The sequence below is a fragment of the Anomaloglossus baeobatrachus genome, chromosome 7, assembly GCF_048569485.1.
Source record: "Anomaloglossus baeobatrachus isolate aAnoBae1 chromosome 7, aAnoBae1.hap1, whole genome shotgun sequence".
NCBI lineage: Eukaryota > Metazoa > Chordata > Amphibia > Anura > Aromobatidae > Anomaloglossus > Anomaloglossus baeobatrachus.
In genome coordinates this window covers 235,804,170-235,821,665 of record NC_134359.1, presented here as the reverse complement: position 1 = coordinate 235,821,665, position 17,496 = coordinate 235,804,170, and the positions used below count along the sequence as shown (strand labels likewise).

Here is a 17,496-nt window from a genome sequence, read left to right as displayed (position 1 = left end):
CTCTCTTTGTCTGTCTCTTTACCTGTCTGTCTCTTATCCTGTCTGTTTCCCTGTGTCTGTCTCTTTGTCTGTGTCTGTCTCTTTACCTGTCTGTGTCTGTCTCTTAACTTGTCTCTCTCTTTCCCTCTCTTTCCCTGTCTGTCTCTTTCCCTGTCAGTCTGTCTCTTTGTCTGTGTCTGTCTCGTTGTGTCTGTCTCTTACCCTGTCTATGGCTGTTTCTTTCCCTGTCTGTGTCTCTCTTTCCCTGTCAGTCTGTCTCTTTGTCTGTGTCTGTCTCTTTGTGTCTGTCTCTTTCCCTGGCTGCATTGTGACACACCAACATTCCCTTTAAGGCCGTGGCTGCGCATTCTTCTGAAGTTCTGGCTGCACTGTGGCTCCCAGCTCCATAGCACCCGGCGCTGCCCAGGATAGTAACTGTCTCTTTTTCTCTCCCATTCTCTCTGTCTCACCCCCCGTATATAATTCTCTGTCTCTCTCTATCTCTTTGTCTGTCTTTTTCCCTGTCTGTTTCTCTTTCTGTCTCAATCTCTTTCTCCTGGACGAAGCACCTTGGGGGTGCGAAACGCGCGTCAGTGTGTTGGTGGGTGGCTGCGGCACTATTACTTCTCCGGATTTGTTGGTAATTGCCTTTCATATGGTTTGATGTTTATGCTGTTTCTGGTTTTGGTCCCGTAGAGTATATATACATATATATTTATAATTACTGTAACTACTCATAGGGGCCAAAGCCAGTTAGACTGCTCCTACTTTAATATGCATTACCTACTCTTTGATAATCCGGTATACGATAACAAGTGCCCTATGCCTCCCATTATATCATCCGTCCTTCTGGGCTGATCCATTGTGTGTTCATATTTTGGTTATTTAATGTAATAAAAATTATATATTTTTACTACTTGGCTTGCACATATCTTTTTGGTGTTATATTCATGGTTGGTGCAATTGAGCCTCCATATACATATATATATTGTGGTCTGGTTGGTGTTATTCTTTCTCCATCTGTCTCAATCTCTTTCTCCATCTGTCTCAATCTCGTTCTCCGTCTGTCTCAATCTCTTTCCCTGTCTGTCTTTCTATCTCTTTCCCTGTCTATCTCTGTCACTTTCCCTGTCTGTCACTTTCCCTCTCTTTCCCTGTCAGTCTGTCTCTTTGTCTGTCTGTCTCTTTGTGTCTGTCTCTTACCCTGTCTATGTCTGTTTCTTACCCTGTCTGTGTCTGCCTCTTTCCCTGTCTGCGTCTGTCTCTTTCCCTGGCTGCATTGTGACACACCAACATTCCCTTTAAGGCCGTGGCTGCGCATTCTTCTGAAGTTCTGGCTGCACTGTGGCTCCCAGCTCCATAGCACCCGGCGCTGCCCAGGATAGTAACTGTCTCTCTTTTTCTCTCCCATTCTCTCTGTCTCACCCCCCGTATATAATTCTCTGTCTCTCTCTATCTCTTTGTCTGTCTTTTTCCCTGTCTGTTTCTCTTTCTGTCTCAATCTCTTTCTCCATCTGTCTCAATCTCTTTCTCCATCTGTCTCAATCTCTTTCTCCGTCTGTCTCAATCTCTTTCTCCGTCTGTCTCAATCTCTTTCTCCGTCTGTCTCAATCTCTTTCCCTGTCTGTCTTTCTATCTCTTTCCCTGTCTATCTCTGTCACTTTCCCTGTCTGTCACTTTCCCTCTCTTTCCCTGTCAGTCTGTCTCTTTTTCTGTCTGTCTCTTTGTGTCTGTCTCTTACCCTGTCTATGTCTGTTTCTTACCCTGTCTGTGTCTGCCTCTTTCCCTGTCTGCGTCTGTCTCTTTCCCTGGCTGCATTGTGACACGCCAACATTCCGTATAAGGGCATGGCTGCACATTCTTCTGAAGCTCTGGCTGCACTGTGGCTTCCAGCTCCATTCGCTTTAATGGAGGCAGGTTTTTTGGTGAATAACTGTAAAGAGCGGGGTTAAAATTTCCCCTCAAAACATAGCCTATGACGCTCTCGGGGTCCAGAAGTGTGAGTGTGCAAAATATTGTGGCTGTAGCTGCGACGGTGCAGATGCCAATCCCGGACATAGACACACACACACATACACACATACAGCTTTATATATTAGATTGCCTTATTCTGTCTGTCTGTCTGTCTGTCTTGCTCCAAAATTATGTTGTTACAGTGACAACCGTCGCATTGGCCGCTCGCCTCGGCTCCGACCCCCCGCACGGATTGGCCGCTCTGCCAGGCTCCGCCCCCTGCACGGATTGGCCGCTCGCCCCGGCCGCCTACACGCATTGGCCGCTCAGCCAGGCCCCGCCCCCTCACGCATTGGACGCCCACCCTGGCCTCGCCCCCCGCACGCATTCCCCGAATTCACACGGAGCCCAGACTCCCAGGTGACTGCTGCACCCCCGGAAGCCCACGCCGGCAAGACAAAGTGAAGAAAAGCCGGATGTGTGAAACCACTAGCTTACCCCGTCTCCCAGCACACGTGTGCCGGAGCCGGCGTAGGCTGGTAACCATGGTACACATCGGGTAACTATAGTAATTAATAATTATTAATAATAATAATTTTATTAATTTATATAGCGCTATTAATTCCACAGCGCTTTACATACATTGGCAACACTGTCCCCATTGAGGCTCACAATCTAGAGTCCCTAGCTGTATGTCTTTGGAGTGTGGGAGGACACCGGAGTACCCGAAGGAAACCCACGCAAACACGGGGAGAACATACAAATTCCTTGCAGATAGAAACCGCTTTCCTTAGTTACCCGATGTGTAACATGGTTACTAGCTTACCCCGGCTCCCAACACACGTCAGCACTGTCGCTTTGAATAGTTACTTACCTTTTCTCCACTTTGTCGGATCCGGTGCGCTCCCGTGCACTGTGTACACTACAGTGGCCACCCGATCACGTGTTGTCATGTGACCGGAGCATGTGACCAGGAAGTTGCGGCACAGCCACTGTACTGTACACCGTGTATGGCTGCTTTCAGACGTCCGTGTTTAATCAGGTTCCAGTCACACGCATGGTTATGGTCATACGTGTGACATCCGTGTTTGCATGCGTGTGACAGGTACCGGAGAAAACACGGGTCTGTGAAACAAAAATATTTTTCATATTTACCTGCTTTCGCCGGCACTGCTACCTCCCGCTCCTGACCGCCTATCAACACACACACACACACACACACACACACACACACACACACTGAGCACATATACACACACATAGCAGACACACATGGATACACCGTGCGCATACACACACAGCGCACATGCTTGTATACACACATAGCGCACATGCATGTACACACACACACACACACACACACACACACATAGCGCACACTGAGCGCACACAGCACACACACATAGCAGACACACATGGATACACAGAGTGCATACACACATAGAGCACATGCATGTATACACACACACACTGAGCACATATACACACATAGCAGACACACATGGATACACCGAGCGCATACCCACATAGCGCACATTCATGCACACACACAAACACTGAGCACATATACACACTGAGCACACACACATAGAAGACAGACACACACACACAGCAGACACACATGTATACACCGAGCACATTCACACATAGCGCACATGCATGTATACACACACACACACTGAGCACATATACACACATAGCAGACACACATGGATACACCGAGCGCATATACACAGCGCACATGAATGTATACACACGTAGCGCACATACATGTACACACACACACATACACACACACTGAGCACACACACATAGCAGACACACATGGATACACCGAGCGCATACACACAGCGCACATGCATGTATACACAGCGCACATGCATGTACACACACACACACACACACACACACACACACACACACACTGAGCACACACATAGCAGACACACATGGATACACCGTGCGCATACACACATAGTGCACATGCATGTATACACACACACACACACACACACACACACACACACACACACACACACACACACACACACACACACACTGAGCACATATACACACATAGCGACACACATGGATACACCGAGCGCATACACACATACCACACATGCATGTACACACACACACACACACACATTGCTGTATACTTACCCAGCGATGCGGTCCCCGGCACTGAAGTCCCCAGGGCTGTTCCCGCTTCCAGCTCCACAGGGCACTGAATATTCAGTGAGTATAATGAGCGGCGATGAGGAGCGGGAGGCAGCAGAGCCGGAGACAGCATCGCTGGAGAGCAGTAAATATAGAAAAGACCCATATTTTCTCCGGTATGTTTTACACTGATGTCACACGGATCACATCAGTGTGCGATCCGTGTGACATCTGTGCTGCCGGAGATGCCTGCGTGTGTGCGTGCGGGGTCATGAAAAGTCACACGGTCCGTGTGCAAACACGGACGTGTGAGGCACATGATAAAAACTGATGTCACACGTACCTAAAACACGGACGTCTGAAATCAGCCTAAGGCAGCGCGTCTGATCCGACAAAGTGGAGAAAAGCCGGATGTGTGAAACCACTAGCTTACCCCAGCTCCCGGCACACGTGTGACGGAGCCGGCGTAGGCTGTTAACCAGCGTATTCATCGGGTAACTATGGAAACCGCTTTGCTTAGTTACCCAATGTGTAACATGGTTACTAGCTTACCCCGGCTCCCTGTCCATTCAGATCGTTGGTCTACCACTGTCAAACACGCCGATACGTGCTGCACAGCAGGAGACCAACGAGCAAAAAATGAACCATCATTATTCAAGACTTACTGATTATATTATTATTCAATCTGCTAACCTACATACACATTCTAGACTACCCGATACGTTAGAATTGGGCCACCTTCTAGTGTATGTGTATATATGTATGTATATATATATATATACATATATATATATATATATATATGTATATATATATATATATATATACATACATACATACATGAGAGAGAGTATATATCTACAGCATTTTTTTTTTTATCAAGTATTAAAAGTGCTTTTAAAAGCAAGTTTTGGAGTAGCTCCACATGTAATAGATGTGTACACATACCCTTAAGCTGGGGCATGGTAAATGGCGAATTTGGCAGTAGCATGTCGTGCTTCCAAGTGTCACGCCTAGGTATGGCGAAGTAGTGAGAAAATGATAAAAGGGAAGGCAAACCATGCGTCTAGGGAAGGGGGAGATATGGTGACCCCTGACGAAGCCTACCGTCCTGGGTTACCTCACTGCCCTAGATAGGTTCCACACCTATGTGCCAAGCTGGATACCTTACCCTGGCTAACCCTGATCTGGGCCTTAGGTAGGGAGCGGATGGGATGAGCTCTTCGTCAACCCTACTAGGCACTAAAAGACACACAGGGATAAACAAGGGAAAACAACAAACAATTTATTTCCAGTTCACTCAGGGAGAGAAGCTGCGACAACCACTAAGATTCTACTGATGTATGCAAACTAACTGCTAGCGCTGAAGACTTGATAAAAGCACATGAAATATCACCAGCACTGAGTAATAGGAAGTGATTGTATATAAAGGAACAAGGGAAGTACTAATGAAAAACAGCTGACAGGCTGAGGAATGCCTCAGGGTCCTAACGTGAAAGGGATGAAAACAAAGTAGAAATGATAGGAGGTCAGGGAGCATTTTGCACAGCCAAATGCTGTGACCTTCTGTAACCAGACACCATAGGACTGTCTGTCAGTCGTGACACCAAGGTTCATTAGGAGTAACTGCTACATGGAATTGGGTAGCACTTCAACCCTGAGAGTACTGCGACCGCAACAAGCATCTCAAAAGAAATCCAACTGCATCAAATTTTTTGCAACTTGTTTGTCACAGGCGCAGTAACCTTGGGATCGTAATGCCGCCTAATTCACTTGTATTGTTCTGTGATGTATCAGTGACACCTAGCAATCTTTGGTCGCATGATATCTGTACATTCCCAATTGTATGGCATAAGGCACTTCCACCATAAAAATCGTAGCTGGGGTGCTCTCATAGGTTTCCACACCATATAGAATAATAATAGAGAAGAGGCACTCCCAGATTAAAGTGAAAACTTGGAAAATGTATTAAACAATCAGTTTTAGTGCATCAGACGTTTCGGCCCAGAACATGGCCTTTGTCAATGACCAACAAATGAGTTATACCTTCAAACCATAGAAATTCCTTGAGTAGGGAACATGTGCAAAGCGCTATTAGGTATGCGCTTGTGAGATAAGGCACAGCGGTGGATATCGCTGCTTCAGAGATCCCATACAGATGTGTCAGCTCACTAGCGATTTACAAATATACAGCGGTGGATACCGCTTTCAATAGAGGCTTTTCTTGCAGCACAAATCTAGTGCTTTGTAAATACAGAGCAGTGGATACCGCCTTCAATAGAGCCTTATCTCACAAGCACATACCGAATAGCGCTTTGCACATGTTCCCTACTCAAGGAATTTCTATGGTTTGAAGGTATAACTCATTTGTTGGTTATTGACAAAGGCCATGTTCTGGCCCGAAACGTCTGATGCACTAAGACTGAATGAATGTTTAATAAATTTTCCAAGTTTTTCATTTTAATCTGGGAGTGCCTCATCTGTACATCCCCAGCCTAAAGGTGATGTAACTCTTTGATTTTCTGGATCAGTAGGGTTCCCAGAGTGATATACCATCACTTCATCAAATAGGGAATCTAGACCGAAAATAGAAGTAACATATATGTATACAACAATATTTAACTACTCTCTTCTTGTTGGATAGCTGCCATTCATAGTAAAATATGACTGCCATTGTGCTCGCACAATCGATATACTTGTTACGATTTACTGAATGTTGATTATCTTAATTTCTTATTATTTCTTTTCTTTTTAGAATAATGTTTAGGGGATTATAAACAGCCACTAAAATCAGATGATGTTTGGTCTCTGAGAAAATCAGACACAGCTGAAGACATTTTATTAAAATTTTCCAAAGAGATCCAGAGAGAATGGCATAAGACGACAACCGTAAGTTGAAGTGAGCAGCCAATCAGGCGGCACCAGTCCAGTTGTCCAAAATAAATGTAATGAGATGAGGGTAGGTTACAGTATATATTGTACCTACATCACTGGAGGGTTATGCATGGCTGAGACTGTTTTACTTTCCACTGATTACTGAAAGTTCAGCTATGCAAAGTATATAAACCATAAAAGCGTGATCTTCAAAATCAAAACATCTTTATAGTTTTGGTGTCACAAATAGTTTAGTAGCTCTTTTGATCATCCTCGTCTTTTTTGTATACTTTGCTGCAGCAGTTACTTCCTTTTTCACTTGTACTGTGTTTCCCCAAAAATTAAACCCTACCCCGCAAATAAGCCCCAGCAGGGTTTTTCAACCTTTTTAGAATATGCTTATAATATAAGCCCTACTCCAAAAATGAGCCCTATTTGCGTACCATACTATATAAGTATGCTGATTGATATAGGGTTTGTGCACCCCTTTCAGGATATGTAGCTTTATTGGTGTACATTGCCCCATTCTGTTTCTGTAAGCCCTTAAAGTGTAGAGTCACTTGCCAGCTAGTTAATGGAAAATTAATATTCCCCCCTTCAGCTGCCATCCCTTTGTGTCAGCAACAGTGATTGTAACGTGTGTTAATGGCAAATGAATATTCACTCTCTTCCCTCTCCCAAATTCCTGCCCACCCCTCTGTGTCAGCATCAGTGATTGGAACGTTTGTTAATGAAAAATGAATATTCACACTCTTCCCCCAGGCTATAATCCTGCCAATCCCTCCGGGCCTGCATCAGTGATTGCAATGTTTATTAATGGAAAATGAATATTCACCCCCATCCCCTGCCCATATTCCTTCCCAACCCTCTGTGCCGGCATTAGTGATTCAGTCAGACTGCAAATATTACTGCCCGAGGATAGCATCACAATCCTCAGACTGGCTGGGGGCTCTCCTGACATGCTCGGGTGGTGAGAGCAGACCGACCAGTTTGAGCATTGCGCTGAGATCCTCGAGTAGTAATAAGGCAGTCTGACTAAATCATTGTCACTGAGTGGTGGGCGGGATTATGGCAGGGGAAGAGGGTGATTATTCATTTGCCATTAACACATGTTCCAGTCCTGATGCTGGCACAGAGGGGTGGAAGGAATTATGGGCGGGAGAAGGGGTTGAATATTAATTTGCCATTAACGCAAGTTCCGATCACTGAGACCAATAAAAAATCTAAACACAGAGGAATATTTCCAAGCGGCACTCAAAATCCGATGCACAAGTCCAGAGATGGCACCCCTATAATGTATGAAACAAGAGCACCGGCACTCCAAAATCTTCAAATAAAATAAGATGTATTCCATTGGCTCACGGTACAAGCAAAAATGACGTGTTTCGGCTAAATTTTAGCCTTTATCAATACATATCTCCAAAAAAAAAGTCCCTGGGTCACCAGTGTTTATTGATGATATGACTGAAGACAGATGCAGCTAGATGAATTCTGAAGTGTACAGGGCGATACTTTCTGCTCAGATGGACAGATGGACATTGATCCAAAATTTACTGCGAAATACTTAAAAACTTGAAAAGAGTTTTTAAGGCTAAGAAGTGGAATATTCTACAATGGCTGAGTCAATCGCCAGATCTCAACCTCATCGAGCTGCATTTCAGATGCTTAAGACGAAACTTAAAGCAGAAAGATCCACAAACAAGCAACAACTGAAGACTGTAAAGGGCAGCAAAGCATCACAAAGGAGGAAACTAGCATTTGTTGACATCCGTGGCCTCCAGACCCCAGACAGTCATTGCCTGCAAAGGATTCTCTACGAAGTATTAAAAGTTAACATTTTATTTATGGTAAGGTACATTGTAGGTGTAGCGCCCCTGAAGCCATCAGGGAGCTACAAGGTTCTGCATCCTCACCGGGATGCAGGACCAACCCCCTAGGGCCCCCGAAAACCAGTGCCAGTCACACACAAACACTTCACAGATTCCCAGTTTTCCCCAACAATCCCCCATAGAATGGTACACAGCTAGGGTCGGACCAATGGATGGCCGCCTAGAGGTGGAGCCAGTCCAGCCCACTAGTTGACCAGATCGGAGAGGCAGACAGTGGACAGTCAGAAAGACAGTAGAAAGTCGAGAGGTGACTGTAAAAGGGAGCTGACGCACTGACTTAGAGTGATCAGTAACCTGGTGCCCAGGAGGGTAGTTGCCGGTGGAGTGCTCCCGGAACTACGCACCAACGGGGTACATGATCCTAGGACAGGCAGAAGCTCCAGGCAGGCCTGTTAACACCTGCACAGTGAGGGGACCATCAATGACCTCGCTGACTTTAAAAATCCGAGACTCAGTAGCAAAGGGAGATCTGGGGACAGGACAAGAAACTCTAACCCCACAGGGTTCACGTTACAGTCATACGGACTGCAGTGGAAAACCACCGGACGGGGACCCCCAGTTACTCTACGCCACGGGGACCCACCAACCGGAGACTGGTGCAGGGGAAGAAGGCACCAGATTACTAAACTGGCACTGGGACAAAGGGAACCTGAAGGTGAAACCAGCCGGCCTTGGGTGACCAGTTACCACCAGAAAGTGAGTAAAGAACCAGTTGCACTGAATCCTTTGTGTGGACTACCTTCTTCCGACACCCGTCACTTCACCTACCCTCTGGGGTCTGGCCCTGCTTGCCAGTAGTGGACATTGTGCAGCGGCGGCTCCATCTACATAGCCACAACACCGCAAGTGGCGTCACGTGTGAACATTATTCTAATCCCCTGTAAATATTCCCCTTTTCAAAAAGGGCCCAGGGCATGGAACCGGGCAACGGCCACCAAAGTGACATTCCCCAGATATTCACTGCCCGGGACAGAGTACCCCATATCCCTGGGCAACATATAGGCTTTGTAGAAAAATGATTGCAATTCCTAAACATTTCATAGAATATTTTTGTTCAACCCCTTTAATTAAACCCGAATATCTCCACTTCGGTAGCATCTCAGTTTTTGGGTGCGATTTTCCCTATTACATCTAAAGGACTGTATCTTTTTATATCATTACAGTTTGGAGGTTCATACAAAGTTCTCCAGTGCCAAGGAGGATAATGATATTGAGGTTTATCAAGAAGATCAGAATGAGACTGAAATCCTCCTGAAAAATCCCAGTATGCAGATGAATAAGCGATCACTACTAAAGATCATCACTAATTCGTTTGGATACCATTACCTCTTTAGTGCACTGTTGATGGTTCTATACACTGCATTTCTCTTCATCAGCCCCGAACTTATGAGGTATGGACATAACAAGAGCGGCGAAAAGTTCAGGGCTCTTATGATTTATGATGTACTGCACCTATTTGTGCCTATGACCTGTGGTGCATCTGTCAAGATTTGCATAAATCAATTTTTTTTTATTACTGGGTGTATTGTTTTTTTTATTAGGTCAGAGTTTCAAGGTTAGAAAACATCTAATCATGGGGATTTCAATAATGTCCTTTACATGTACACAGAAACGTCCAGGTCAATAGAATATTTGTATTGTATTAATAAGCAAACTGCACAAATATATTTATACTACAGACGAGCACCTTTAATAAATAAAATAATTATGTAAAAATGCTAATTACAGGCATATCTGACATTAATCATGCTTGTTGTTGGATCCCCGATTCTAAGGGTATTTGCCTATGGCATCTTCTAGACCAGGGATCCCCAACCATTGGCTCGGGAGCCACATGGGGCACGCGAGCCCATGAAGTGTGGCTTGCGGCTGTCGGCCAACTTGGTGCATTTGTACCAGGTCTAGCAAATAACTACGAAGAGCAGGTCTGCAGGTGGTAACATTTCTGAGGAGCCTCACAGTGCAGCAGATCTGAATTGGGGGTAGGAACCCCTGGATTTTGGTATGCTGCCTCGGTATGGTCAAATCTGTGGAAAAGCTTTGTCGGTCATTATACTAGTAATGGGGGCTCTGGGTGTAATTACTGTGAGGGGTGGTAGCTAAATGTGGCTCGTGACCCTCTCTCAAAACTGAATGTGGTTTTCAAGGTCAGAAAGGTTGCGGACCAGTGTTCTAAACATCTGCGAAGCCACCAAGTTATACAGGAGTAAGACGTTTCAGGACACGCCAGCGTCTTTTGTCCTTAAGAGTTTTCTTTTTTAAGGTGCCTTTTTGGGGCATTTTTTAATTTTGTTTTTTTGCAATTTGTTTTATTTCTGTATATAAATTAATGAACAGCTTCCAAGTTGATTTGCATCTTTTAAAGCCTAAAGCAGTTAAAAGAAGCTCAAAAGCCTAAACATAAGCACTGCAAGTCGTTAATGCTATTGAAGAAGGTGGTCGCGTTTACCCCCACCCGCATTGTACCATGCCAGTCCCTGTGATCCTAAAGAAGAGTTTTAATTAAGGGTATGGTATATGTTAGATGTGAAGTTTTGGTATAGCAGAGGTGAGACCATGCAGTGGCTGGCGTCACCTAGCACTAAGGTGAGACAAAGTATATTGTAATATGATATTTTATGTGCTGTAAATGTATTAATGATGTATAGTGAAATATGTTAGCTGGGTAAATGTTAGTGATATTAATGTTTTAGCACGTATAGCTGGTGGGCACATCCTGGTTCGAGGGAAGCTTAATGTCAAGAGGGAAGGAGTGACAGATGGCCAAGGGGTTGGTTAGAGAGACGGACCTTGTGAGTTGCCAGTTTTGGAGACGGGTTTGAGAAGATACGGCCTGGTAGTCTAGCCAGTCAGGAACCTGAAGGTATCTACAGATGGTCCGGAGCCTATGGCTTACCCTGGACAGGTTAAGCGAGATGAAGTAACTAGACAGTCGTCAAGGCAGGGAACAGTATTGCTAAGAAGAGTGGGGAAATTGAGACAAAAGCCCAGCAGCTTGTTGACACAAGGTCCAGGAAAGTGGTTATAGGCTGAGACAGAGTACCCCAGGAAGTAGCTGTAGCAGAACCGTAAAAAATGAGACCATGTCTGTCACAATGGTGGAAGAGAAAATAAAGAGTCTAAGTTTGGTTTGCCCAGAGAATCCCAATGTCGTGTGTGGCAATTCTATGTCCATGAGGGGGCCTGGCTGCGGGGTGGTGTACACTACCCTGAAGGGAAAAGTGTAACACACCCTGTCCGAAGTGATATACAGACACAAACGCTCTCCGGCGAAGGAGTGCAGAGTCCCTCCTGCCAGGTGTGTGCTCCTGTTTTCAATATTAAGCAGTTTTTCATGTTGGTGTTGGTGCAAACCTGGTTCACAGCATAGTATTTAAAAAGGTAATAAGGAGTGAAGGAAACGAGTGCACATATGAATTCTTCCTATCCATAAATAACATAAGTGTACCACCCCGGGGGTCGGACGGCTGCCGAGCCGCTCGGATCCGTGCTAGTCGGTGGGTGGCTCGAGCTCTCCATGGACCCGGGGGTCACGTCGCTCTGAAAGGGGGTTGACGCTACACGTAGGGACTTCGGTGGGGGAGATCCACGGCCGGAGCCACGGCGGTTTGTAGGGGATTTAAGTTCGTGACGCCACCCACGGGTTGTGGTGAACGGATGGACACCACTGCTGCCGTTGACTAGGCTCCTGGGGATGGTGTTGCGCAGCTTGGTGTTGACCCCCTCCGTGGGTAGGGGGCCCGAGGAAGGTGCTGAGGAGCGAGGATGGATGCGTGCTGGGGCTTCGGTGCGGTGCGGCGCGCGGCCCGAAGGAACTGGTGTACTCACTATGACAAACACGCTGGAGTCTCTGGTAAACCAAACAAGATGGTGAACTGTGCCCGCAGCCGGCTGCAGTTTTCCCCTTTAACAGGTTGGTGGTTTCCGCCTTTCTCCTGCACCTCGCTTGTGTAGAATTCACGACTCCTATGCCTGAGCAATGGTAGTCCGCTCCCCGGCTTGTTATGTGCTGGGAGAGCCCTCTTTGCCCGCAGATGCTGGCCCCTCGGGTCCCTATGCCTGGGCGGTGGCTTTACCCCTATGGTTGGGTTGTTGTCTTCAGTCGGGTCTTATGTTGGAAAGGTCCTAAAGTCCAGTCCTGAATCAGTTGATTTGACTCAGCCCGGTTGTTTCTGGGCCAAGTACTGGGTCTGAGTACCCTTCCTGGTGCTCCGGTTTCCAATCGGTTTCCCGGTTTGGTACCGGCGGGCCACCGCCTGTCCCCGGTCCCTACGGCTCCACTGGCTGTAATCCCAGCTCCTGCAGGCGGCCACCACTGTTTGGCTCCTTGCCAGAGGTGACTGGGCTCCAACCCAGACACCTGGTGTAGACTTTTGGCAGGCCTGAGCACAGGTCTGCCCTTGAACTTGACTCCCTTCAGTCCTCTGTCAAAGCTCAACTCTCACTACTCTCTAACTGTTTTCTCGCCTCTGGGCCTGTGAACTCCTCGGTGGGTGGAGCCAACCGCCTGGCTCCGTCCCCCTGGTGTAAACATCAAACCCGGAGGGAGGTGACAAGGGTTTTGTAGTTTGGCTGCTGTCACCTTACCAAGGGGAGGGGGGTGTGTGTGCATGGGACTACCTAGGACGACCCGGCTAGTCCAGGGCGTCACATAAGCAATAGCAAACATAAAGGGAATGCACTCAAAACAGCATTAATATGCCCAAATCACTTAATATTGTGAAAACTTTTCCCATTAAATATTTCATTATTTGTATATTACCATACATTCATGGAATGTTCACTGTTCCTTTTTAGTAGTTTGCGGGCATTTTCTTTATACGGCATTATTTCAGAGTCCAGACTCCAAGACATATAGCACTTACAGAAGCAACCAATTCCAAATGCAACATTTCGCTTGTATGGTAATATACAAATCTTGAAAAATCATTGGAACGTTTTCACAATATAAGGCGATTTTGGCATATTAATGCTGTTTGGAGTGCAAACCTATCACATACCCGAAGATAATGCAAAGTATTTTACGGCTATTGAAATTGACTCCAAATGTGGACAACCCCTTTAAGTTTTTGTAATTGTTAATCCATTAAGGTGATTTTTCTCAAGGTGTGATTTATGTGTATTTCTTATCATCAGGCTGCTCTTGGATCGTTTGAAGAATTCCTCAGCACCAACCTGGCAGAGCTTTCTTATTGCCGTACTCCTGCTCATTTGTCCATGTTTCCAGTCCCTCTTCCTCCACCAACATGACTACCAGTGCTATGTCATAGGAATGAGGCTCCGCTCAGCAATAGTGGGAAGTGTCTATAAGAAGGTAGAGTATTCTTTTAACAAATATAGTACATTTTAGTTTGCTGTTAGTTACTAACTTGCAGTAATTATTGTAGGGGGTAGATCTGATGTAAAAAAAATGTTGCATGATTTATTGAACGGATTTTTTTTCTTATTCATTAAAGGAAACCTGTCACCACTTTTTTGCCCTATAAGCTGCGGCCACCACCACCAGCCTCTTACATACAGCATTCTGACATGCTGTATATAAGAGCCCAGGCCACTGTGAGAACATAAAAAAACACTTTATAGTACTTACCTAGCGGTCGCGCGGTGGGCCATATGGGCGTCTCCGGTCTCCGGTGCCGGCGCCTCCTCTTTCGGCCATCTTCGTCCACTTTCTGAAGCTTTGTGTGCATGACGCGCCTACGTCATACGCACTCACCGGTCCTGCGCAGGCACACTACAATACTTTGATCTGCCCTGTTCAGGACCTGAATGTCGGCAAGTGTGTATGACGTCGGACGCGTCATGCACCGCGGCTAGAGAAAGAGAACAAAGATAGCCAAAATTGGCGGCGCCAGCACCGGACAACGGAGACGCCCATATGGCCAACTGCGCACCGTTAGGTAAGTATTATAAAGTGTTTTTTATGTTCTCACAGCGAACTGGGCTCTTATATACAGAATGTTAGAATGCGGTATATAAGAGCCCGGTGGTGGTGGCCGCAGCTTATAGGCCAAAAAACTGGTGACAGGTTCCCTTCAAACCATATTGATTTGACATTGCATAGATGATACACCGCCCCTATTAAGCCTGAGAACAGTAATATCCATTTCTTGGTTATCTGGAGAGAGTTGGTATGCATTTGTGGTAGGGTATAGAAACAATTCCGCTTGCTGACCAGTTTCCACATTATTGTGGCACCCCTGAGGCTTCAGGCGCCACAGGCTACTGCACCTCCATTAGGGTGTAGTACTTATCCTGGGTCCAGGGAAGGTCGGTTCCGGTTTTCACTCATACAAACATACAGTAACACTGGGTTGCCCTTCCCAATGGGAACTAGACCAGGGTCAGACCACAGTAGGGGATCACTACAGCGGTGGGTTTACAGGACTCCACCGCACCAGGGGCTCCCCGATCCACTGGAACCAGGGACTCAGGGTCAGGGAGAAGCAACCACCTGTGGGAAGAGCAGGTTGACCTAGTGAGAGAAGTGAACCAGCGGGTGGCAGAGGCTGGGGCAACAGTGTGGAACACACAACACAACTACAGCAAAGGAGAGAACAACTACAGACAGAGCAGAGCAGACGTGCCTCGAGCAGCTCTGTAGGCCAAGGCGTTCAACACGGTCGCTGGGGAGAAGCAGCCGGCTGCTTCCACAGGACCAGCGCTGTCTGGATACAGAATCCTAGGGCAGATATACTTCACATTATCTACCAACTTTGCATGGGTCGCAGGGAACGGCTAGAACAGTCCCCGGACCCGTCCCAACAAGTCTGCAGCCAAATAGCATATAGTATCCGGGGGTGAGGACCGGCCCCACAATTGAACCGCGCTATCCGCATACAGAGCGGGACACTTTACTGACACCGGGATCCCCAAGTGCTTCACGCCACTGGGGTCCGATACTTAGCGCATCAAAGGAAGAAAGGGCTCACAGGCTGACACAGACACCGTACGTACTTGACCTTTCGTGGATCTGGGATCAGCTGGATCCCATTGTGGCAGAGAACGGAACTCTGGGGCAGCACCTGAACTACCTGTGAGTAAAAAGACCTGGAACCACAGCCCCTCTCTCTGACTCTCCTTTACTGGCACCATCACCCAGCGCTGTGGCGCCATTGGGGACTGCTACCACCCCCATCATCCTCCCCGGGGTAATTTCCCTCCGCCTGTGGGGAGCGACACCATCCTGGCTGCGACCTTCACCATCAGCCCCGGGGAGCAGCAACTGCAGCGGTGGCCCATCCCTGGCCACGTACCACAGTTGGCGTCACGATCTCCAAAATAGACTTTCCTAAACCGTCACTACCACCCACATCCTCCGTCCCTCATCCAATCCACCGCCATTCTTCCCTTCCTTCCTCGGGGCAATGAAACCGGGTCAGGCCACCCCGTGACGACGCAGAGGATTCTGCACCCCTGGCCCGGAAACTAGTAGGTTAAAACACTTGCCCCGTGGGGCGCTACATTATCAGGCTTTAAAAGGAGTTGATCACCCACCAAACGCCATTTAGACCACTTGAAATTGCAGAAGCTCAGCCCCGCGTCGCTCACACCTACAACTCATAGGAGCAACTGATGAGTGCCCAGTCGTGTGCTGCTCAGACAGTATTAGTATACACTTTCATTGCGGAGTTTTGTCTGCAGTATAGTACCGAGTGGAGGCCACAGACAGGGGCTAGTGATGAGAGTGCACACTGACACTTAAGATTCCTAACTGTATTCTGCTCACACAGTGTGCATTTGCATCACGAACTGCTGTCTGCGGCCACAACCTGATACCATACTGCAGAGAGGAACTAGTGATAAGTAAGCCTCTACACTGATACTGAGTGCATCTAGGCTCCTGCCTTGTCACTGCAGAGTTGCTGAATGAGTTCATGCAGCACTTTACTGTGGTCAATCAACATAACAGAGTGCTCACTATGCAAATTGAGGGGCAGTGACTGTGCAGTGAGCTCCCAGCTGTGCTAAGAGTGCACCAAAGCCCCCTTCTTTTACAAAAATTTTTTTTTCTGTTAACTAAACCACTAAAATCTAAAATACAGGTATGATTTTTTTATGGGCCAAGTTCCCCTACATACCTGTATAAGTGGTAGAATTAAGCGCTTATGGGGTGATGGATACCCTTTAATAAACATGAAGTAAGGCATCGATGCCGAGCTGTACAGGTGCCGAGCTGTACAGGTGCCATGCTCTTTCGCCAAGGAGACTTCATGTACCGGTTTGACTTTGGTGAGGTGCATGGCTCTTACTGGTTTCTTCAGGCTGGTGTCCATCCCCCCGCTGCCAGTTCTCGTTGTAGATGAAATAGTAACACACGCAACAACAGAGTTCACTTGTCAACCAATCTTCCATTTATTCTTCACATCATTATGACAGACTTGGCCTCACTCCTCACAGTTCTGTTTCTACTCTTTCTGAGGTACTTTTTCCTGACCTATCACACCACTATCTTGGATCTCTTCCTCAAGCTGACTGGTTTGTATTTCTGTTTCCCCCTCTTCCTCACACCTTCATCTGCTTCTGGATCCCGATGGCTCTCTAGTTGCATGACTCTCTAAGCCCGCCAGAGTGAGCTGTGGGCTCCGGACCTCTCGAGGTTACCTCAGAGTTCTCTGACATCTCTTACTTGAACTCT

General features: G+C 46.9%; 1 protein-coding gene across 1 annotated transcript in view; it reads left to right on the top strand.

Annotated features, from left to right (window-relative positions):
* LOC142245329 (multidrug resistance-associated protein 1-like) overlaps positions 1-17,496 on the top strand; it is a 170,706-nt gene that overhangs the window by 58,543 nt on the left and 94,667 nt on the right. The window contains 4 exon segments of the mRNA XM_075317959.1: positions 6,851-6,866; positions 6,868-6,979; positions 10,018-10,249; positions 13,995-14,172. Coding sequence (XP_075174074.1) covers positions 6,851-6,866; positions 6,868-6,979; positions 10,018-10,249; positions 13,995-14,172 — 538 coding nt within the window.